Source organism: Pleurodeles waltl, chromosome 1_2, assembly GCF_031143425.1.
Source record: "Pleurodeles waltl isolate 20211129_DDA chromosome 1_2, aPleWal1.hap1.20221129, whole genome shotgun sequence".
NCBI classification, from domain to species: domain Eukaryota; kingdom Metazoa; phylum Chordata; class Amphibia; order Caudata; family Salamandridae; genus Pleurodeles; species Pleurodeles waltl.
The window spans coordinates 1,274,966,312-1,274,992,136 of NC_090437.1; the positions used below are offsets into that span (position 1 = coordinate 1,274,966,312).

Consider the following 25,825-nt stretch of genomic DNA (forward strand, 5'->3'; position numbering starts at 1 on the left):
CGAGTCACGAGACCGAGGGACTCCTCCCATTTCGACTCCATTGCGCATGGGCGTCGACTCCATCTTAGATTGTTTTTTTTCCGCCATCGGGTTCGGACGTGTTCCTTTTCGCTCCGTGTTTCGGGTCGGAAAGTTAGTTAGAATCTCGGAAAAATCGTCGGTATTGTTTGCGTTCGGTATCGGGTTAGTTACAACAGATCGACACCGAATTAAGAAGAGCTCCGGTGGCCCTTCGGGGTTTTTCTTCCATCCCCGTCGGGGCCTGGTCGGCCCGGCCACGTGTCTCTTCAAGGCTGATGGAACGCACCCCATTCCGCTTCTGTCCAAAATGCCATAACCAGTATCCATATACAGATCAACATCTGGTCTGTAACTTGTGTTTGTCACCAGAACACAAGGAGGATACTTGTGAGGCCTGTCGAGCGTTTCTGTCCAGGAAGACACTCAGGGACCGAAGAGCAAGAAGACTGCAAATGGCGTCGGCGCTGACAGGACAAGAGCATTTCGAGGAGGAGGAAGAAACATTCTCCACCCAGGAGTCGGACTCTGATGAGATCTATCCTGAGGAAACGCCGAAAACTGTGAGTAAGACGTCGAAACCAAGAACTCACGAGAAAAGCGCTAAAGCCCAGGGGACGCCACCGCCAACAGGCCATGGCTTAACCCGAAAAGTAGGTGACCGTTCATCGGCACCGAAAAAGGGCGAGCTGGTGTCGAAGTCATCCGACTCCGGTCAAGATACCGGCACACAGCAATCTCGGGCCCGAGATAGTGGCTCAGAGAAGATTCGGTACCGAAACGGGTCGGCACCGAGAGAGCACGACACCGAAAGTAAAAAAAGGTTTCGTCGGAGCCGAAAAAAGCAGCCGAAAAGGTTTCGGTACCGAAATATCCGGCCTCGGAACCGAAAACAAGTTCCTACACTGAGGAACAAGGACTGTCCACACAAATGAAAACACATAGATTTGGACAGGAATTACAGGCAATAGAGCCAGATCACACACAAAGACAGCTCTTTATTCAAAAAGATACAGGGAAGATCAGCACTCTTCCTCCAGTCAAAATGAAACGCAAGCTTGCCTTCCAAGACAAAGACAAACAGCCACACGCAAAGGTGGCTAAACAAGTAACACCGCTACCATCCCCACATCACTCTCCGCAACCATCACCGGTAGCCACTCCACCAATGATGCAATCCCCAACTCATTCAGGAATGAGTCAAGATGACCCGGACGCATGGGACCTTTATGACGCACCAGTGTCAGATAATAGTCCAGCATGCTATCCAGCTAAACCATCGCCACCAGAGGATAGTACAGGCTAGGCACAGGTGGTGTCAAGAGCAGCTGCATTTCATAATGTCAGCCTTCATTCAGAGCCCATTGAAGACAACTTTCTTTTTAATACACTGTCGTCCACACACAGCCAATATCAGAGTCTTCCTATGCTACCCGGAATGCTAAAACACTCCAAACAAGTGTTTGAGGAGCCTGTTAAAGGGAGAGCCATTACTCCAAGAGTAGATAAAAAATATAAACCGCCACCAACAGACCCAGTGTACATTACACAACAGCTAACACCAGACTCTGTTGTAGTGGGAGCAGCGCGCAAAAGAGCCAACTCTCATACTTCAGGAGATGCACCACCTCCAGATAAAGAAAGTCGAAAATTCGATGCTGCAGGCAAAAGGGTGGCGGCACAGGCAGCAAACCAGTGGCGTATTGCAAATTCGCAAGCTTTGCTAGCCAGATATGATAGGGCCCATTGGGATGAGATGCAACACCTTATTGAACATTTACCCAAGGAGTTCCAAAAAAGAGCGCAGCAAGTAGTAGAAGAAGGACAGGGTATCTCCAATAATCAGATACGGTCAGCAATGGATGCTGCAGACACAGCTGCTAGAACTGTCAACACAGCTGTAACAATAAGGAGACATGCATGGCTGCGTACATCAGGATTTAAACCAGAGATACAGCAAGCTGTGCTGAATATGCCATTCAACGGACAGCAGTTGTTTGGGCCGGAGGTGGACACTGCGATCGAAAAACTTAAGAAAGACACTGACACGGCCAAAGCCATGGGCGCACTCTACTCCCCACAGAGCAGAGGCACATTTCGAAAGACACAATTTCGAGGGGGGTTTCGAGGGCAAACCACAGAAGCCACAACCTCACAAACAAAGCCCACTTACCCCAATCCCCAACACATAACACCTGTGGGGGGGAGACTAACCAAGTTTTACAAACATTGGGAGGAAATAACAACAGACACTTGGGTCTTAGCAATTATCCAGCATGGTTATTGCATAGAATTTCTCAAATTCCCTCCAAACATCCCACCGAAAACACACAATATGTCAAAACAACATATAGATCTTCTAGGACTAGAAGTTCAGGCATTGCTACAAAAAGAAGCAATAGAGTTAGTACCAAAACAACAAATAAACACAGGAGTTTACTCCCTGTACTTTCTGATACCCAAAAAAGACAAGAGTCTGAGACCTATACTAGATCTCAGAACATTAAATACCTACATCAAATCAGATCACTTTCACATGGTTACACTACAAGACGTAATCCCACTGCTCAAACAACAAGACTACATGACAACACTAGACCTAAAGGATGCATATTTCCATATACCAATACATCCTTCACACAGAAAGTACCTAAGGTTTGTATTCCAAGGGATACATTACCAATTCAAAGTGTTGCCATTCGGAATAACAACTGCACCAAGAGTTTTTACAAAATGCCTAGCAGTAGTAGCTGCACATATCAGAAGGCAGCAAATACATGTGTTCCCGTACCTAGACGATTGGTTAATCAAAACCAACACGCTAAGAAGGTGTTCACAACACACAAAATATGTCATAGAAATCCTCCACAAACTAGGTTTCTCAATCAATTACACAAATTCACACCTTCTGCCGTGTCAAACACAGCAATTCTTAAGAGCAACAATCAACACAGCAAAAGGGATTGCCACTCCAAGTCCACAAAGAGTTCACACATTTCACAATGTGATACAGACCATGTATCCAAATCAAAAGATACAAGTCAAACTGGTGATGAAACTACTAGGCATGATGTCTTCATGCATAGCCATTGTCCCAAACGCAAGGTTGCACATGCGGCCCTTACAACAGTGCCTAGCATCACAATGGTCACAAGCACAGGGTCAGCTTCTAGATCTGGTGTTGATAGACCGCCAAACATACATCTCGCTTCAATGGTGGAACAGTATAAATTTAAACCAAGGGCGGCCTTTCCAAGACCCAGTGCCACAATACGTAATAACAGATGCTTCCATGATAGGGTGGGGAGCACACCTCAATCAACACAGCATCCAAGGACAATGGGACATACAGTAAAAACAGTTTCACATAAATCACTTAGAACTGTTAGCGGTATTTCTAGCGCTCAAACCATTTCAACCCATAATAAGACACAAACACATTCTTGTCAAAACAGACAACATGACAACAATGTATTACCTAAACAAACGGGGAGGCACACACTCGACACAGTTGTGTCTCCTAACACAGAAAATATGGCATTGGGCGATTCACAACCACATTCGCCTAATAGCACAATTTATTCCAGGAATTCAGAACCAGTTAGCAGACAATCTCTCTCGGGATCACCAACAGATCCACGAATGGGAGATTCACCCCGAAATACTAAACACTTACTTCCAAATGTGGGGAACACCACAAATAGATCTATTTGCAACAAAAGAAAACTCAAAATGCCAAAACTTCGCATCCATGTACCCACAAGATCAGTCTCAGGGCAATGCGTTATGGATGAGCTGGTCAGGGATATTTGCTTACGCTTTTCCCCCTCTCCCACTCCTTCCATATCTAGTAAACAAATTGAGTCAAAACAAACTCAAACTCATACTAATAGCACCGACATGGGCAAGACAACCTTGGTACACAACACTACTAGACCTCTCAGTAGTACCTCATGTCAAACTACCAAACAGACCAGATCTGTTAACACAACACAAACAACAGATCAGACATCCAAATCCAGCATCGCTGAATCTAGCAATTTGGCTCCTGAAATCCTAGAATTCGGACACTTAGACCTCACACAAGAATGTATGGAGGTCATAAGACAAGCTAGGAAACCTACCACTAGACACTGCTATGCAAATAAGTGGAAAAGATTCGTTTATTACTGCCATAATAATCAAATTCAACCCTTACACGCATCTGCCAAAGATATAGTAGGATACTTACTACAATTGCAAAAGTCAAAGCTAGCTTTCTCTTCAATAAAGATACATCTGACCGCAATTTCAGCCTACCTGCAAATTACGCACTCAACTTCTTTATTTAGGATACCAGTCATAAAAGCATTTATGGAAGGCCTAAAGAGAATTATACCACCACGAACACCACCAGTTCCTTCATGGAACCTCAACATTGTCTTAACACGACTCATGGGTCCACCTTTTGAGCCCATGCACTCTTGTGAAATGCAATATTTAACATGGAAAGTTGCATTTTTAATTGCCATCACATCTCTAAGAAGAGTGAGTGAAATTCAAGCATTTACCATACAAGAACCATTTATTCAAATACACAAGCATAAAGTAGTTCTACGGACAAATCCAAAATTTTTACCAAAAGTCATCTCACCGTTCCACTTGAATCAAACGGTAGAATTACCAGTGTTCTTCCCACAGCCAGATTCTGTAGCTGAAAGAGCACTGCATACATTAGACATCAAAGGAGCACTAATGTACTACATTGACAGAACAAAACTAATTCGAAAAACAAAACAACTATTTATTGCTTTCCAAAAACCTCATACAGGGAATCCAATTTCTAAACAAGGCATTGCTAGATGGATAGTTAAGTGTATTCAAACCTGCTATCTTAAAGCAAAGAGAGAGCTGCCTATTACAACAAAGGCACACTCAACCAGAAAAAAAGGTGCTACCATGGCCTTTCTAGGAAATATTCCAATGAACGAAATATGTAAGGCAGCAACATGGTCTACGCCTCATACATTTACCAAACACTACTGTGTAGATGTGTTAACGGCACAACAAGCCACAGTAGGTCAAGCTGTACTACGAACATTATTTCAAACAACTTCAACTCCTACAGGCTGAACCACCGCTTTTGGGGAGATAACTGCTTACTAGTCTATGCACAGCATGTGTATCTGCAGCTACGCATGCCATCGAACGGAAAATGTCACTTACCCAGTGTACATCTGTTCGTGGCATTAGTCGCTGCAGATTCACATGCGCCCACCGCGAGCCTGTAGCCGTTTAGAAGTTGATCTTGAACATTTGTAAATATATTACTTTAAACTTCATTATGTACATACGTATTCACTCCATTGCATGGGCACTATTACTAGCATACACAACTCCTACCTCACCCTCTGCGGGGAAAACAATCTAAGATGGAGTCGACGCCCATGCGCAATGGAGTCGAAATGGGAGGAGTCCCTCGGTCTCGTGACTCGAAAAAAGACTTCTTCGAAGAAAAACAACTTGTAACACTCCGAGCCCAACACCAGATGGCGGGATGTGCACAGCATGTGAATCTGCAGCGACTAATGCCACGAACAGATGTACACTGGGTAAGTGACATAATATATATATAGAGACACACACACACACACACACACACACACACACACACACACACACACACACACACACACACACACACACACACACACACACACACACACACACACACACACACACACACACACACACACACACACACACACACACACACACACACACACACACACACACACACACACACACACACACACACACACACACACACACACACACACACACACACACACACACACACACACACACACACACACACACACACACACACACACACACACACACACACACACACACACGTGCCTAGGGTACCCACTACAAACCAGGCCAGCCTCTTACAACAGTACCTTGTGGTCGGTTCACAAAAGGCTACCAAGAACACAGTTTTAGACAGAGGGTTAGTGATCTTAGTTTAGAGTTTATGGGGTGATAAATATCAACTCCTGGCAAAAGATTTCAAAATTACAGCACATGGTGTGGGGTAACAAATTTAGACATGCATACAGTTTACAGGACGGATGTGTAGAAGTGTGCAGATTATATTGGCAGTTCTCACATTTACAAGAGGCTCAGGAGACTGGAAAGCCTGATCAAATACCTCATACTAGATTATCAGTATTCCCCTTAGAATTTTTATGTGGCTACCCATTCAAATTGTCGGCTTCAGCTTCTGGTAAGACTTGTGTAGACCAGAGTGACCTCAACCAGTTTAGTGCCAACATTTGCCCTAGTCATTCATTCATATATATTGCAGTTTTCTAGCATGCAGACAAGACTTAAATTGGGGGGCGTGGGTCAAATAGCTTTAAACAGAACGTAATTACAAGTCAGAACCAACACATCAAAACGTTGGATTTTTTTTTTTTTTTTAATAAGGCCATTTCCATGGCTCTATATAGACTTATCACAGGTGAGTGCGATACAGAAGTAACTATTTTGAGCCTCTTTAGAAGGTTTTGAAGAAATTCTTTTGGCACACATTCAGGCAAGGGTTGTCAAAGTGTTCCTTTCATTTGGAAGGCTGTAGCTCAGTAAGGAGATACAATATGTTCAGTTTACCCAAGGCTAACATATAGGCTCATAATGCACTGGGAGGAAGATTTAGTCACACTGGCTGGTGTGAAAATGTAAGAGGTGGAACGAGCCAGCCCATTTAAACTTCTATGAGCTGGTCCGATAACCTCCGTTACTGTTGGACACTTGTGTACAGTTATCACCATGAACTGGAGAAACTGGTAACACCCAAGTATCCATCAATTTGACAGAATTGGATTGCCAGGCCAATCCACCTAGCTACAGTCTGTTTGGATACTGCAAAGCCCTTCCTTGCATTTACAAAGGCCACGAACAACTGGTCTGACTTGCGCATGCTCTGAGTCCTTTGTAGGTAAAACTTTAGACATCTTTTAACGTCCAGGGAATGCAGTGCTTTTTCTGCCACTGTCTGCGGATTAGGAAAAAAGGTTTTCAAAACAACCGGTTCATTCAGATGGAAAGTTGAGGGCACTTTCGGAATGTACTTAGGATTCGTTCTCAGAGTCACGCTAGTAGTGGTGAACTGAAGAAAAGGCTCTTTAATGGTGAATGCCTGTATGTCACTCACTCTCTTAGCGGAGGTAAGAGCCAGCAACAACGCTGTTTTCCATGAAATGAACTTTAACTCCGCTCTATGAATGGGCTCAAAAGGAGGTTTCATGAGCGGTCCCAGGACCACATTTAGGGACCACAACCGTGGAGGCTTCTGCACTGGTGGAAAAGTACGAAACAGGCCTTTAAGGAACTGCTTTACAATTCTGGTGGATTACAATGAAACCGTATCCTGAGAACTGCGGTATCTTGAAATTGCCGCCACGTGCACGCGGATCGAAGAATATGAGAGTCCAGACTTTGCCAGGTGTAACAAGTACAGTAATACCTCTTCTTAAGGGGAGATCAGTTGGATCCCTTCAGCTGCGCACCACAGACAAAAACGCTTCTATTTCAACCTGTAGGTTGTGTTGGTAGTATCCGCTCTAGGTCTGGCTAGAATCTCCCTGCATTCAGAAGAGATGTTTACAGTGGAGTACTCATGGAACTCAGGAGCCAGGCCGATAAGTGGAGAGATGACGAATCCGGATGTCTGACTTGGCCCCAGTGCATCGTTAATTGGGTTGGCTTCCGTTTGAGTAGCACATGTGGTTGTTCCGAGAGCATGAGGAGCTCTGTGAACCACACCTGTCTGGGACATCTCTGTGCTATTAATAGGAGGCGACAACCCTCGTCTTCATCTTGCTGATGACACTCTGTATCAGTGGGATCGGAGGAAAGGCGTAGGCATAAATGCCGGACCATCTCATCAAAAACGCCTTCCCCCACGATCCTCTTTGGGGAAGCTAGCTTGCGTAGTAGGGGCATTTTTTGTTCTCTAATGTGGTAAACAGATCGAAGTTTGGTCTGCCCCATAACTGGAAGAGTTGATCCAGAATCTCCTGGTCTAGTTCCCACTCGTGGTAGGGGATAATTGTCCTGCTCAGGGTATCCGCCAGCACGTTGGTGTGTCCTGGGACATGCTCTGCTTTCAGAGAAATGTTGTGCGTTATGGCCCATTTCCAGATGTTTTGAGCCTGTTGCGAGAGCTGTAGAGACTTGTGCCACCCTGTTTGTTTAGGTAAAACATGCTCGTGGTATTGTCCGTTCTGATTAAGACATCTGAGCCCTGAAGTCTTGGCAAGAAAGCTTTTAGAGCAAAATCTATTGCTGATTGATGTGGAGCTGTCTGTCCTTTGGAGTCCAAGACCCACTGATTCGAAGGTCTTGAAGGTGGCCACCCCAACCTTCGAGGGAAGCATCCGTCGTCACGATATAGCGAGGCACCTGATGAAGAAACGTGAGACCTCTGGACAAATTTGCCAGTGTTGCACACCAAGCCATGGCTGCTCTCATTTCCGGTGTGATGAGAATTTTGTCCTCGAAAGATCCCTGAACCTGGCGCCATTGCACATCCAATTGCTCTTGCAGGGGCCGCATATACAGCCTGCAGTCTGGAACCAGTGGAATGCATGACGAGATCATTCCCAGCAATGACTTGTAAGTGCGAACTGAAATGCACTTTTTTGCCGAGAGGTTGCGGGCTAACCTGTTAAGCTTTAATTTCCTTTCCTGCGACAGGTACGCTTTGCTTTGGACAGTGTCCAGTACCGCTCCTAAGAAGTTTAATGTCTGCGTGGGATGAAGATGCGATTTCTGGTAGTTGACGGTAAGTCCCAGATCGTCAAACAACTGGAGGCAGAGAGATATGTGATGCACCACTTGACGTTTTGAAGGTGCTTTTATGAGCCAGTCGTCGAGATAAGGAAACACCTGTATGTCCGGCTGGCGAAGATGAGCCGCCACTGGAGCCAGCATCTTTGCAAAAATTCTGGGGGTTGATTTTAAACCGAAAGGTAGGTCCCGAAACTGGAGATGAATACCAGCTACCTTGAACCTGAGGAATTTCCGATGGTTGCGATGTATCGTAATATGAAAATACGCATCCTGGAGGTCTAGGGATGCCATATGATCTCCGGTACTCTGGAGGCGCAAGATGTCCTGCAGCGTTACCATCCTGAACAATTGTTTCTTCAGAAACTTGTTTAGCGACCTTAAGTCCAGAGTGGGGGCGCCAGTCTCCTGAAGGTTTCTTTACCAGAAAGAAGTGCGAATAGAACCCCTTGTTCCTGTGAGGAGCAGGGACCAGCTCTATTGCCCCCTTGCATAGCATCACTTGTACTTCCTTGAGGAGTTGGGCTACTCGTGGAGGGGTCGACGGACGGACGTCCGGTGGTTTCTGTATGAACTCCAGAGTATGTCCTCTGGCCACTACGTCCAACACCCACCTGTCTGATGTTATGACTTTCCAACGAAGGAAGTGAGAAGTGATGTGACCCACAACCTTGGAGCCCCTGGTAGTGTAGGAAGCTGGTATGGCTAGCTGGTCATTTGTTCCTGCTGGTATCTCTTCCCCGTGGCGCTGGTCTGCCGTTCGCGGGTGCCGATATGCCGTGGTAAGTGGTAACCGGTAATGCTGTTGATGTTGGCCGTATTGTTGTCTGGGTCCTGCTGTAGAGGACTGATACTGGGGTCTGTGTTGTTGAAAACCCCCCTCGAAAGAAGTAATTTTGTCTGCCTCTTGCCCCACGAAAGGGCTGCCTGCAGTACTGCAAGGTACCAAACGATCTCGCAGTGTCAGTATCTGTTTTGATGGACTGTAGCATGTCGTCAACATGCTTCCCAAATAGACTGTCCCCATCATACGCCATATCTAGAATGCGGCTCTGGACTTCTGGGCAGAAAGATGTAGACTTGAGCCAGCCCTGTCTACGCAAGACCGCTGCTCCTGCGAGTTGGCAGAATCCTGTTAACAAAATGTCTATCATGCAGTCAATGATTTCTGCTGCGATCCGCTCACCCTCTTGCAGCACTTTCTTTGCTTCCACCTTGACATCCCCAGGTAACAAATCCATGCAAGCTGACATGTCCGCCCATATCTGGCAATCGTACCTCCCTAGTATGACTAAGTTCCATTGGATTGGATTCCATTACACCCTCTAAAGCTGCTGTAGGGGAGGCATTGCGGATCTGGAGGGCCCTGGGAAAAAATGGCATTTGCCTAGTTGTAATTCCTCAGTTAAGTGTTCAAATGTGACATTGTGATTCCCTATCCATAGGTCCCCCAGCCTCAACATACCAATTCAGGCCCGGTGATGAAAGCCTCTAAGATAAGGTGTGTTACCTGCCCAAAAGGGGGGTTTGAGCTATCTGTCTGTTCATTCATTTCATGTGTGTCAATACAGCCAACCAAGTTGTTTTTGTTTTATCTCCTGTGTGCCATATATAGTACATGAAAGCTCATGTCTTGGGACTAAAAGGCTTTTAGGGTGTTGGAAGTGGGACTGGCTGCTGCACTCACTCAGCTGGGGTTAGAGGCAGACAGTGGACTTTTCATGGCCAAAAATGAGATATCTTTTCCTGGAGGTCCATAGATTTACTCCATGAGATACTGCAGGGGACCAAATAAGTGGAGCATTTGGTGCAGTTTTGTGGAAAGTAAACTAGGCCATGGAAGGTGTTCTGCATTAAACTATGACGCTTCACTTTTCGTTTTAAATTCTGTTCAGAGTTTCTTTAGTAAAAAGCATTTGAAACATAAACCATTTTCCTACAGTATTTTAAATGTTTTGTTCTTGTACGTTTTTCAAGCAGTGCCTTACAAAGAAGTATCCGCAAAAGCCAGTAGCATGGCACTTGTTTTAACAAACACTGGCAAAGCGAACAAATCATGCCTTTGTAAAGTGACTGTCTTTCGCACCTCTGTCCTACTCTCGTAATGCATATTCGAGCATGGGGTGACATCTGAATGCACTCTCTTCATAAATGTGCATTTGTATGTTGCTCTGCAGCACTGTCCCCATTTAGATGCCTTACTAAGCCAGTCACCCCAGATTTGCTTCTGATAATTTCAATGAACTTTCTGGGTAGAAGCATGCCTTGCTCACCATTTGCAAAATCTACAATACGGACATTTGGACAGGACATTTTTATTAGGACTGCTTTAGTCAAGACCTTTTGATTTTACTAAGGTTATATGTATAATATACATATAGTGCCATGCAACTATTATAATCATTAACATTTTTCCTCCTCCCGCTAAGGCTTAAAGTACAGGGCCATGGACTTGTCCACTTTTTCCATTTGCTCACTTCACTGTATGGATGACAATCAGGTTCTTTACAAGTTGTACACCTACACACGTTTCCTTCAGTGCCAGTGGTTAATGTGTGCTTTTTTTTTTTAGACCAAAAATTGTTTTTGCATTTTGCCATTTTTTAAAAATATATATATTTTTTTCAAATTGACGAGGCCCTGGCTGCTTCTCCAACATTAAAGTTGTACAGAACCTTGCCAAAATATGCATTGACAAAGCCCACAGGCTGACAGCACATGCCCGATCTCTTGTTTTTCCCCCAACACTTATTTTGTCTGTGGAATTAGCTGTATATATCTCTTCTTCCAGCTACCAGCTTCATGATCTGTTGGAAGACTTGCGGTCTTTCCATTTCAGTACCGCCTCACCAACAATTCCTGCTGTACAAAGTAACTCCAAGTCGCACCACCTTAATGCACATTGATATAGAATTGCAATGTAGTGTTCGAAGAGCTTGATCCAGCTCTGCGTTGCGTGTCACTAAATACTGCATGCTTGTTGGAAACACTTACTGACCTCTTCACTTCCTGCTATCCCTCCCCCACGTCTATTTCTGGCAATACAAATGTTACCCAAGATTGCACAGGATAAGTCACTACGTTCCAGAATTGATTGTGTGTGCATTGAGTTTAGATGAACTCAGTATGTAGTATAAGCCATAGAAAGATACTTGTATGCTGTCCTCTAAGTCCTGCCTAGATTTTAAGACATGGTGACACCTTCACCTGGCATCTGTGCTATAAACTGTAGAAACATGCTCTTGCTCCACAGCACATGCAGTGTCTGAATTGGACGCTTTCACTAGTATCTACTATATGAGCATTAGGAAGATGTCACTTCACCCCATAGGTCCTGCCTGAACTACAAATAAATTGTGGAATATATTTCCAGTATATCTTGAAATCCTCTGCTTCCTAGGAGCACCTACATTAATGCATAGGTGTTTTACTTTATCTTTTGCTGAATCATCATTAAATGTGATTGAGAGAAAACAAGTTCAAAATACAACCTAACTTATGCATGAGTATTCTAAACAGAGCTGAAATGTAGCTTTGAGCCGATGTACAATATGTCCACCAGGGAATCGAAGAGCTCTTTATTAATTATGGATGATCCACACAGTATGGTAAATCATAACCTGCCCAAGAGGTACCTTGATGAAACAGTCCTATGAGACTCTATGCAATGAGAAGAAAAAGTAAGCTTTTTCACTGTATGTGTTATGGATTGCATTTGCCTTTAAGATTTCCTTGTTTTCATTCTAGCGCCTCCAGCAGTTGGACCTGCTCCTGACACAAGCAGTGGCAACTCCAGTCACAGCATCAACAGTGGAGATGTTGACATCACAAGCTTGCACAACCTAAATGAAAGCATCACTGTTACTACTACAACCCCGCAAGCTACCACTGCTGCACCCACCACTCTTTCTGCTGGGACACAGTCCTCCAATGCAACTAAAGTGAATGCTACTCTGGCACCTTCCAATCAAACCGAGAACGTGACTGTTGCTGTAGATTTGTCCACTAGTGGGACATTGAATGCAACAGTGTCCATCACAGTTTTTACAGATGCTCCAACCACGCTAAGCGATGTCAATGTCACCATTTCTGCCACTATGGAGGAAGACTTTACCACCTCAGGTACCATAACTAGTTATCCTTCAATAGAAATATTTAAAAGTGTTTAAACCTGTCAGTAATTGAAGGTTTTGCGATTTTTAGGAAGGTTTGTGAGTGTGAAGCATTGCACTTTGCAGTCCTTATAAGATGTGCAACAAATATAGTCATCAGAACTCTTCTTTGAATTAATTAAATGAATTGCTAATACGAAAAAGTCACCTGTTTGAAGTTGTGAATATATTTGAAATACTGTGCGTCTCTTTTCAAGTGTTTGAATTGGTCAACTTGTTCCCAAAGGAATTAAGAATACCCTGTTCCCAATCTTATTAGAATAGTAGAAATCTGTCCACACGTCCAGGTCTTATGCATAGCAGGTTTTTTTCTTTCCTTTGATATAGTTAGTTAAACATGATCCGCAGAAAAGTCAGTTTGGAACAAACAGCTGAACCTGCTCTACTGTAAAATAAATGAATTCAAGAATATCCTTTTCTGTGCCTTTGGAAGTTCATTGCCCTTGTTCTCTTATACCTAAGCCAAATTTCAGGTCAGCACTTATGAGATTGAGGTAGATGTGCTTGCTTACTTTTTAAATTCCCAGTTAGCTCTTTTAGAATTGGAGTGATGGCTTCAAAAACTATTGCAGGGAAAAGCCAATGTCCCTAATGTGGGCCTATCCTTGTGTTGGTCTGCCCAACAATGTCACTATGCCACATAATATGCCTTGGTGTAAAAATACTTTTTCTAGTGACTTTATTTGAAGATTTTCAATACACCCACAAAATATAGTTTTTAAAAACAAATTCTGAGTTGCAAAGACTCGGAGTTCAGATTGCCGCTCTGCAGCTGCAAAGGCTCATCGGAATGCCACAGGGATACTTCTGTTCCCCCTCTCTTCCAATGTGGGTATAATCTATTAGTAAAAAGGGTGTTGTAATGACTTGAACACTTTTGTCTTCCCCTTGGTTTGCCTCCTAAAGCACACACCACGTGGGTGTGCCTCTTTCTGTTTCCACAAGGCCTACCTTGCAGTGCTGGCTTCTCCTGCTGATTTTTGCGGGGGAAGGGACAGTGTTCAATTAGGTTGTCCCCGCGCCAATGTGGTATCATTGTCACTTCAATGCTGCAGGTGGCTTGATCTGGGCCTAAAGCGCTTAGGCTTGAGGTAGATCGTAAGGCACAGAACAGGAGTGTGAATGTCCTGCGACTCATCTTTTGTGCCAGAGCTCAATCCCCCAGGACTGGAATTCCAGATCATGATTCAATTAACATGAAGCTGTTTACTATTTCATTGGAATGTTGGGTAAGAACTATAGGATTATATTATGTTGGAGAAGGCCATCTTTGTCTCAGTGGAGGAGAGTGCTGGCCCCAGAAATAGCTGGAAGTGGTTCAGAGGGAGAGGGCTGCTCATTACCTTTGACTTACCCCATGGTGTACCACAAGCTCGTTCCAGTGGCACAAAGATTCTGCCATGTTGGATTGTACTGAGAATGGTGCACTGTGGGATAGTTTATACTGAGGCACACAGGATGTGGTGCAGAAGTAGGAAGGTTTTGCCCATTGGTGGGGCGGTGTCCATTCAGAGGATCTAGGACGTTGTGTCTGAGAGTCTAGTGCAGTGTTTATGAATCTTCACCTGTGGCATACTTTTCCATTCTAGGTTCTGTTGCAGAAATACTACCCCTGTTTCCTGGTCGACTTGTAGTTTGGAACATATCTGTCCCTATTATGCCCTGTTTATGCTGCTCATGGTTGCAGTCAATCTGCATTATGTCGGAGTCTGAAGTTTACTAGCCCAGTTTTTATTTTTAGGTCGAGCATAAGCGTTCGACCTGGTGTATACTTATACCATGAGTTAAAGAGATTTAATTTGTTGGTTGCAGTGTCCTTTAAAAGTTTTTGCTCACTAGGGGTCAGTTCTGCCTTTTTCTACCCCCTTTCCCCCCTTTTGTGTTTCAGAGCAGCGACCAACTACTGTATTTTTCCACTTTGGTTTCTTTATCTGTTGTTCTGAGGGACTATTTTTTTTTTTACATTTCTTTGGTGGTCCCCTTTCACTGTGTGTGTTTTTAGGGTGGTAGCTGCATTCTGTTCCTCCCATCTCCTCCGATGTCGTTGACAATTGTTTTGGCTTTGTTACAGTGCTGTCCCCCTTTACTTGGCTCCTCAAATAAGCTTATTTTACTAAACAAACACCATATACCCTCACATCGCATCACAGAGTGTCTCTCTCTCTCTCCAGCACCCCTTCCTGCTAGCACTCATGACCTCGCACATAGGGCATTGCTTATCTCCTTTATTGGGGCCATAAATCTTCTCAGGCTGCTCCGCTCATTGAAATGCGAGGCAAGAATGCTTGCAACACTTAATTCTGTTAACATACAAACATTGTCCATTGCCCGAAGGGTGAAATTCCCTTTCTGTTAACATTTATGTGGCAAGAAAAGTCCAGTTAGGAATTTACAACGCTAATAGCTCTAACTTGAGTAAACGCAAGACCCTTTGTATTGCAAATGCCTCCATACCCTTGTACTCATCACCTCTTCCTCATCCCTTTATTTGCATTGTCCCACTTTAGTTGGCTCAGAGGTTCTTAAGCCTGAAGTGTCTTCTCTGAGGTCCTTTATACCCAGTTGCACTTGCCCCTGGGTTGGCCTCAGAGAGAAGCATCATTAAAGATGAGCAGGATAAATGGACAGCTAAACAGGATATCTCAGGAGAGGAAGGTGTACCTCTACCATCTGTAACATGTGAGGTGAAGTTCTTATGTCTGAGGCAGGCAAAAGGTAGCATGCTGTCTGGTCTGAGCAAGTTATCAGCCAGGTGAGCAATGATCCCCTTAAGGTAAGGGGTAGCTTAGCAGTCCAGTGACAGACAGCAGTGCTGACTTTAGCCCGCAAGAGGAGTAGCTCTGTCTTTGAAAGGTGAGAATTGTGCTGCCTGCTGTGAATGTTGAGAAAATCATTGGAGTGAAAATAATTCTTTCCCACTAATTAGCACTATTTAGCCATAGGGCATGAGGTACCATGGACATTTCAAAGGCATGTACAGCAGGAGAAGTGCTTAATGATGAAATGCAGTAATAACCATATTGTAGAGAAGCAAGGCAGCTGACTTGTAACGTTTTCCTTTTTATTCCTGTACTTTATTAAGAGCTATACACATATATTGATGAACTGAAATCCTTCTAGTTCTAGTTCATAGTTGTTGCATTATACCTAAAATATTAGGGTCAACCCCGGTAGATCCTCTAAGCGCCAAATGGAGACTGGACAAGATGGCCACAGTACACAGAATGTATAGTCCAAAAGTAAGGCAGGGATAGGTATCCCTGATGGTACGTTGTGGGTCGGAGGAAGTGAGAGGTTGAATAAAGTTTCAAGTCTTGTTAGTAGCTGGTGTCTTTATTTGTAGATGCCTATAGATCAAAATATCATCATCGAGATACAGCCAACACGTGTTTCGTCACACAGGTGACTTCATCAAGGCTGGGCCGTCCGGCCAGTATGGTAGGTATCGAAGGTATGTAACGAGGGTGCTCTGTGATCAGCTGAGAGGGCCCTTGAAGGTGTATTTCATCTTCATAGAGTAAAACTCTGAGTTGTAAGGCTGCCCAAGCAGCAGCAGGTGAGTAAGGTATTGAACACGTATGGTAGGATAGGTGTAGGAGGCCCTGATAAGCCTGGAGTAAAAATCTGAAGAGCCGGGTAGAGACGCGCGACGCGCAGTCCTCGGAGCGTTTAATGGTCAAATGGAAACTCACCTTCTCAGAGAAAAGAACTGGTAGGGGTCTCATTCTCTCTTATTCTTCCATAGGAAGGGGTGTGAAGACTAGGAAAACCTGTGAGTGAATCTGATTTGATCTAAACAGGGTTCCTCCCTGTAGACAGCAGAGAAAACAGTCTCCTCTCTTCTCTTCTCCTTTCTTCTCCTTTCTTCTCTTCTCTTCTCTTCTCCTCTCTTCTCTTCTCCCCTCTTCTCTCCTCTTCTCCTTCCTCCCCTCTTTCTCCCCCTCTTTCTCCCCCTCTTTCTCCCCCTCTTTCTCCCCCTCTCTCTCACCCTCTCTCTCACCCTCTCTCTCACCCTCTTTCTCCCCCTCTCTTTCTCTGCCTCTCTCTCTGCCTCTCTCTCTCTCTCTGCCTCTCTCTCTCTCTCTCTCTCTCTCTCTCTCTCTCTCTCTCTCTCTCTCTGCCTCTCTCTCTCTCTCTCTCTCTCTGCCTCTCTCTCTGCCTCTCTCTCTCTCTCTGCCTCTCTCTCTCTCTCTGCCTCTCTAATATTATTATACATTTAGAGTCCAGATTAAACAAGCCATAGCCATAATTCTTCACAGATCCTTGTTCTGTTGGTTTAAAACCTAATGGGTAGTTTAACAGCATGGTTATATTAGTTCATCATAATATGCCAAGTCATGCAATACCTCCCCTTCCTGTGCCATCAGGCCTAACATTGGAACTTTCAGCATTTCCTCCAGTGTCTAATTCATGTGTCCAGCCACGCCTCGACCCCCGCTGTCTGGTGTCCCATTCTTGAGCATGTTGTTCTATGGAACAAGCAGGGGTCGCTTCATGCTTTGCTCCTGTAATCCTCATGCAGGATTTTGAACAATGCTTCCTGTTGAAAACGTAGTTCTACATGGAAGCTTACTGATACTGTTCATCCTTCTTCCTGCAAGATGGAAGGTCCAGTCTCTACTCTCCTTGTAATTGTGTCATAACTGAGCTGTTGTGCTTGTGAACAGATTAGAAATGTTAGTTTTCTGCCTTGTTAGTAACAGTTGTAGGAAAACCTACCAATTAAGCACACAATTATTAGCTGCACCATTCAAATCAAGTTAGCCCATTTTCAAGCCTTGCCCGCGCATTACACACTCTAGCATTTGTAAATGTACAGTAATGTTTATATACAACCAGGCCAATATTAATGTAACAAATGTAGAAACCTTGCTATTCACGTTTGAGTACCTTTGCAATAGTTCTATTGAATTAAACCTAAACAAATATGCGGGAATACATTGAGTTTATAAAAAATAAAAATCCATCAGAGTAGTAGTAATTACTTTATTTCGGTTAGAAAACCATACAAGTATACATAAATAAACTAATAAAATACATAAAAATAAAAATCCATTCCCAATACAGGGCATAATTATATATAATACCATCATGGGAGAAAAATTGCATTATATAAACATCCAATAAAAACGTAAAATGCATGTACAAACATGTGGGGAAGAGATACAGTCCTAGATAACAAAATGCTCACTTTGAGTCCACAAGCTGACTGCCTGGGCCACATCACCAACCCAGGACGTGATTTAATTAGCCAATATAAACTTAAAGTGAATGTGTATATACAAATTAAGTCTACAACCTGCCTGGGCTGCAATCGCCTGCCCAGAACATAATTTTAAACAGCCAGTTCGATCCAAAAGTGTGTATGCAAACATATGAGGACATATGGACAACAAGTACAAGCTTGAAGGGCAACATGCTCAGTTAAGATCCACAGACTGCCCATATTCAACACACAGGACAAATGCTTGGCGGTGTCCGTTCCTTCCATTATGGCACACTTGTACAGCCCGTGGACCTTCTAAGGGTATGCAGCATCAAGTGGATGGTGTGTAAAATCAGTCTGCCTTCTCCTAAAAAAAAAAAAAAAATCACTTATCCTGGGTAAAGAGATAATGAAAATGTTTTCCCGTCGCAGGAAGCATCAATCAGGGAGACGATTGAGAAGCATTGGAACATTTTCCCAACTATTCAAAAAAAGTAATATACAACATTTTAAATGGCCAGTCCTAGTTTTATCCGTGTGCGGCACAGAGACAGGAGTGCATTTGATAAGACATGTAGTATATAGCTTTATTACGCACCCCTTCAGTCTCTAAGGTCACAATCTATACAATCAGCATGACATCTTAACCATGATAAGTCCTAACCTTATTGATGTACGTCACAAGGGCAGTATTGCATTAAATGAAAAGTAGACTATGGAGCATTGTTAGCCACACCTGTAATCTCTAGGATTGCAGCCAATACAATCAGCATAGTTTAAATTCAAATTCCCTTTAAGGCATAACTCTCCATCTGATGCGCCATGCTTGTTCTAAATATTTGGCTACTGCAAAAACGATCCCCTCCTTTGATTCAAATTTGAAGACTCTCAAAGCCTCCCAGTAATGTCTGACACCCAGAAGCTTACAAACAGCAATTATCTATTTCCTGCATGGTTGTGAATATTGAGGACAAAAAAATGAAGTGCTTTTCAGTTTCTTTTTTCCGGGGGCAGAAATAGCAAAATATTGAGGAGCTAGGTTTCTCCCATTTAGCCGTTAGGTGTCTTAATGGTAAGGACCCATACCTAAATTGAAGATACAGGCGCTTAGCAGTGGGCGGATAGATTTCATCCATAAAATCTTCATGAAGTGGAGAACATTTAAAAATTGCCCAGTCAGGTTCTCATCATAATAATTATTCAACCAAATCTGCTCAAAAGCATTGATCCAGTGAGCTCTTTTCACCATCTGTGTGGCACCCTTGGCAGCCACTGCTGGCGAGTCTCAGAGGTCAGTCATTTTCAGTTTCTCACAGTGCATCTTAATATTTTTCAGCCAGTTTGAGATTACCTGCGTGTCACTGGAAATTAGGGTGGGTAAAGAATCCCTAAAGGGTGTCAACTACTCATTTGTCCACAGTCTCACCCAGTACAACAGGGGTTTTATCGCCACCACCAAATTTATAGGGTTAAGTGCTAAATCCAGCCTCAGTGGAACCAGAGGTGTTGGGTAACTTGGGCAAGCCCCTGATAAAATTGTTCTCGGCCGTTAAAAGGGTGGTAGCTTGAGTAAAACCCCATATCTCTGCCCCATAAATTGCTGCTGATATGGCAGTAACTTTATAAATCTGAAGAACTGGGGACACTGCACCACCACCAGTTTTCTTCTGTTTCCTACTGATTTGGTTTGCTCTCTAGTTAAGAAGATTTTGTTACTCTTCTCCATCTGATGGGCCCAAGTCATATCAGACAGCTGGACCCCTCTTTAAAGAACAGATGATGGATGGAATACTGAACAATGCAAACATTCACCCCCAGTCACAAAGATCTGGGTTTAATCCATCGTTTTTTTGCTCCCCACACCATCCCAGTTTGGACCCAGCCTTATGCAAATCAGTCTTGACCTGTTCCCCAAGGGAACACTCCAGCCCTAACTGCCAAGCCAGGTCCTCCCTCGACCCGAAACAAGCATCCTAGGACCGATTTCAGGGTATCACCCTTTATCAGTTTGGACGATTGTCCTATGGTCCAGGTCGAAATCCGACCTAACGTCTAAAGAGGCAAAGTACAAATGATCCCTTTTCAGGGTGACATACTTCCAGCAAAGCAGTTAAAACGAAAAACCTGGTGAAGGGTGCTGACCTTACACCTAAATCGTGCCTGAGCATCCTCAATGATATGGTTGTCTGTAACCCAAGATTCTAGCTTAAACAAAATGTGCCTGCAAGATAAAATTTGGGGAATTACCCAACAGACTTATATAGGTCTATAATTAGAGGGTATGTATCTTCATTTTTTGAAGATGAGTATAAGGGCGCCTAGCCAGGTAGGTGGGATTTTCTTGCCTGTCATGATAGCATAAAGATAGGGAATCCACACATCTAGATGGGATAGGAAGAGATCATCAGGAATGCCATCTATCCCAGGGGGTCTTCTTCTTCATTAGCATTAAGTCTACCCTAGTGCTCGGCCCGGGACAAATATGGACACTGTCTCTACATTAGCCGCCTTCTCTGGAGGATTTAAAAAGGCCATCAAACCTGCCAAATAGTCTCTTTCCGAACTCCTCCGTTACACTCCCAATGTGTTCTTGCCCCCTCTCACTATAGAAAGACCTGAAATGTTCAACCTAATCTCCAGGTTGCACTTCCGTTTCAAGGTGATTATCTATTAACTTTGAGCTTGATGCAACCAGTTTCCAAAACACTTTCAAGTTCTTACTCTTGAGTGTATTAGTAAGCTCTGCCCATTGGTCTATCTCCCAATTCTGTTTGGCCTTAATTAGAGGGGCCTTATAGTTATTCCTCGCAGAAGTTACTTGTGACTTAATTCCAAGCTTCAGAGCATCTAAAAGACAAATCCTGGCTCTCCGGCATTCCTTGGAAAACCATCCTGAAGCATTTTTGGCAGAGGCCCCTCTTTTCCTGACTTTAGTGAACAAAGGTCTTAACTGTTCCAGTAGCTGACAGTGCACAAGGACCATATCAGGCTTATATCCCCTTGGGTATGTTAAATCGGCTAAATTATCCACAAATAGTTCATAGATTTGAGTTTGGATTTTTGTATTATCCACAACTTCTGCCCATTTAACATTCCTCCTACTGTTAACTGTCTCTAAGACGCCAGTTAGAAACTGGTGGTAAATCTCAACTTGTAAACATAACAGTAGCAAACACAGCACTTAAGGCATCATGGTCACTATCCACTCTAGGGACAACCGCCATGACGACCAAAAAAGGCCACATATCCTGATTCACCAAAAGATAATATAAGTTCTCACAACGCCTCTTTTAAAGGTCGGTTGTGGTGGTATATCAGAACTAGTATTGCCATTAGCAATTCTTAGGCCGTTCTCTATGATCAGTTCTTCCAGCTGGCCTGCAACTACACTTGTTTTTTCTGTGGTTTGATCAGGCACCCAAAAGCCAACCGAAGAGCCAAGGGGATATATGAGGTGATCTGACACCCTCTACCATTTTTCAAGTGTCATGCTACAGTCACCTGCAGTGAGTTATAAGGTGCCACCTTTTAAACACTGTAAAATATTAGGGAGGTGGGCAACTGTAGAGGAGCATACATTTAAGGAAACAGATATAATATAAGCATTAATTATCTCACCCCTGGTGGGAGTTTTAACTTTTTCCTCTGATGGATACAGCTACCTGTGGATTCCTCATCTTATGAATTCTCCCAATGCGCCAGCATTCGCCGAATTCATAAGCTGAGGAATCCACAGGTAGCTACTGTATCCACCAGAAAAAGTGTTACCGAAGGTAAGTAACTTGTTCTTCTACCACAAGCAAATCTTTGCTCTCCGTTGCGACTACTTTTGCTAACAGAAAAATATCTAATTTCAGCCAAATAAGAACAACACAAGAAACTCTATCTGAAGTGGATGGGACTGCATTTGCAACAAAAGTGATGTATCCACTTTTGTAAACTGGAGCCATTTCCCACATCTCCTGCAGGAGTATAATCTGGTGATAGTTAATAAACTCACACCACTCGGTCTGCGAGATTAGCTCGCACAACTGCTCCTTTCCTACATAGAACTCTAAGGAAGTTTTCGCCATTTGACCTGCTATCAATCCTCAGCCCCACACTAGTGCCTCCCTGGCCATCCATAATAGAGTTCATCTCAATCTGTGTGGCTGTGCCCCTGATAGACTTAAGACACTCACCTCTGAATCCTGGGGGACAAATGCTCCACTTTGCCCAATCAAGTAGCCCTGTAGTATAGAATTAGAAGCTGGACATGGCCTTATACCTCCCTGTTGTCAATTGACATCTGCTCAATTGAAGCATTCATCCACAGGAGAGATACGATGTAGATGGGCTAAGGATTTGCATGCTACTTTAGTCAGAGGTTCTCCTAAGGGGTGTTGGGACATTGAGTTTGAGTCTTGTGTGAACTTGTATTGGGCCTGAATCTTAGCTCCATAGCTATCAAGTCGTCCACCAGATTACGTCCCTTAAATTTCAGACCTATATAATCCTGTTGAAATCATGAAATGCAACAGCGGGAGGTATGTAGGATATCGTCCCTAATTATAGATGTGCATCCCCTAGTATAGCGAAGCCAGTGAAATACTTTATTCACACAGGAATCGTGGGTTTCTCTAACTCCACGCGAGAATCTAGGGACATTTATCAAGTAGATGTCACTAGGCAAATGCGTAACCTCATTATTAGTAATTGTGTCTTGGTTTCCACTGGGTTTCTTGGCTCGCTGACTGGTGGGTATCCAATTGGACTGTGAACTATGTTGCTTAAGGTTGTAACTAACCTCCACTAGTTTGCCTCTTTCAAAACTGGAGGGGATTGCAGGTACCTTACTAGGGGAGTCACCCTTGCCAATGGCTAAACCTGTGTCCTTTTCATACTGGGGTTTTTGAAAACGAAGCTGGGCTACAATACTGGGCCATTGATTTAGCACCACCTACTTTGATGCCTAGATTTTCTACCAGTACAGATAGTTTAGCCACCTTCTCGCCCAGTTCGATAGCCAGCTTGCTCATACACTCATGCAAGGCCTGTATGTCTCCTAAAAAATATCTGGCACTGTACCAGAAGTTCCCTACTCTTAGTCTGGTTTGCATCTACTGAGTCTACAAGTTTAATTAGGGCAGTTGGATCTTGATTAACTACTGGTGCTGATTCTTCGGTGGCAAGAGGGGCAAATCTATTGAAACAATCAATATTAATCACAGATGTGCTTCCGACCTGTGTATGCTCCTTACAAAGGTCCTGGTTAGCTACTGGTATACTTTCTCGTAGTAGCGCTTCACATGGAGTGGGTTAAACTTTACGCCTTGAACTGGCCACTGCCACAACCATAGGGAGTTTAAAAAAATAATAATAATAAGATTGAATGCCCTTGGGTGGCGATCCTCGCTTCCCCTTACACTGGAGAATATCCAAGGTATTTGTTGCCAGTAAGCCCTCCACTTCCACTATTAAATCATCTATTTCGTTCAGGGTGCCATAATACATTATTGGCTCCACAAATCAGTAGGAATCCTTTGTGCCTCAATAATAGTCCAGTAGTTTGACAATGTAGTACTATGTCAACAAGGGCCAACTAAACCTGTACATTTTACAATTACCCTTGTGGAGGACCACCCTCTATCACACAGCAAAATTGCAACATGTGTTTCTATGCGACCAGCGCCCAATACCAAGTCAGTGACAGCTGTGATATACACCTTTGCAATCTCCTTACTCCTTCATCTCCAATCCAGCACAGAAGCTCAAACGCAGGGACCAAATGGGGTGGCCCTGTCTTGCCTCTTCCTGGGGCTGACAGGCGCAGGATGGGCCCACCCTTGGCCCGGGCTTTACCTGGGTGTGGCTTGTGCGTGTCCCATGTCTTTGGTGGATCAAAGCGCTTTAGTAGGATGAGGTGATCAGTTGGGCAATGGGCCACCTCTAGGACCCAGTGCCTGCTGGATAACTGAGTCAAGGCAGAGTGCACGGTGTAGCGCGTCCCGCACCACAGGTGGATCGAAGTGCTTTAGTAGTGCAAGGTCAGTTGATCAGTTGGGCAAAGGGCTGCCCGCTGGATAACCGAGTCCAGGCAGAGTGGAAGGTGTAGTGCGTCCATCATAAAGTAATTTAAGGCCAGTCTAATAAGCACAAAATAACATGCAGCTGTCAATGAAACTGGAGGTTGTCTGCCTTTATGCCACCTGTCTGGGAGTATTGTAAGCCAGTTGCTTGGCGGCTCTGTAAAGCCACCATAAGTACGATATGGAGTCGACCCAGGAGCAAAATAAGCCCATAGGTTGGAGACAAGTTTACCCACTATGGATTCCCTTATTTGCATGTACACCACGGTTCAGCTGAAGTAATCTGTAGGAGGAATGGGGTAATTGAACCACAAAGGTGGGTTGTGTGGAGATGAGGACATGGTCTGGATGAAGTAGCAGGGTTCTGGCCCTACGTCCCCTCCATGGCCCTTGCAGACTCATCAGGCAGGGAAGACTTCCTTGGAAGAAGAAGCCCTTATGTTTTCGTACTTTATATATCCTTCCTGGATGCCAGTGAGGAGAGGTAAAATATAGTTGAAAGGGAAGCGGAGTAACTACCCAATCAGAGATGGCCCAGCCCAAGATTGCACAACAATAGTGAGAGGTTGATCAGTGGGAGGGGCTGCGACATTAACACCTGCAAAAAAATGCATGCAAATTGTCCTAGCGCAGTCAATATTTATTGGCATTAAATGAAACCAAAAACGTAATATCTGGCTGTGTGTTATAATTTCTGTTAATACTGTTTGAAGAATGTCACGCTGCTATGTTTCAAAGCAAAGCGGGCTTCCTCTGAATTTCTGGCCTGGATTTTTAGCTAACTTGTGAGCAGTTGACATACCAATGGGATATCTCGGCCCTTAAAAAACCTATTGAAAAGGCCAAATTCACCAGATTGCTGGTGTGATGACCCATTTTAAAATGGCAGATTCTTATGCACTACTACAAAAGGAAAATGTTAATACTATAACTTACAGAACGCACCCACACTGAACGGTTTCTTGGTGCTGAGTAACTGACCCAACGTGGCTCAGGATACCATTGATAAGCTTGCTTGCGTCCAAAATATCTCCACATAAGAATTCTCATTACATTGAAAAGCAATTATTGCTGGAGTTACGATGTTCTCTGACCATTCGGTTATATTAGCTTTAGACTTTGATGATTAGCTTACTAAAACATCTTGCTTATCTGTCCTTCATTCAGTGGCCTGTATTCACCAGATATTCATGTGACAGTTTTGTAGATTCATCAGAGATATGCCCAAAGTATTTAAATTGTCAATTCAGTCTTTACTGCCGTCTTACTTTTATGTATTTCATTTGTATTGAAGAGTTAAATATATGTATCTCTTCTGTTTACAGGTGGGACCGCCAAGGGTAAAGGTAAGAATATTTTGACTTTGAGATCCTTGTGGTAAATGTCACTTAGGTGCATTCTAATGTGTAAATCATATTTATTTTGTTAGTGTGCTTGTTGAATGCTGTTTGTTTGTTCCATGTAGAATGTTGATCTTGGCTTTTTTGATTTTTGTAACAATGTATTTCTTTATTTTGTAATTA

The 25,825-nt window shown here is 43.7% G+C and overlaps 1 protein-coding gene and 1 non-coding gene across 3 annotated transcripts in view; one reads left to right on the top strand and one right to left on the bottom strand.

Annotated features, from left to right (window-relative positions):
* Positions 1 to 25,825, top strand: part of PTPRA (protein tyrosine phosphatase receptor type A) — a 570,283-nt gene that overhangs the window by 251,081 nt on the left and 293,377 nt on the right. For both annotated transcript variants that reach the window (XM_069204801.1, XM_069204809.1), the window contains 2 exons: positions 12,604 to 12,978; positions 25,628 to 25,648. In XM_069204801.1, coding sequence (XP_069060902.1) covers positions 12,604 to 12,978; positions 25,628 to 25,648 — 396 coding nt within the window. The remainder of the gene's footprint in view (positions 1 to 12,603; positions 12,979 to 25,627; positions 25,649 to 25,825) is intronic.
* LOC138257669 (small Cajal body-specific RNA 24) lies at positions 6,740 to 6,869 on the bottom strand. The gene has a single exon (XR_011198391.1). It is a non-coding gene; the product is annotated as a small Cajal body-specific RNA 24 (non-coding RNA).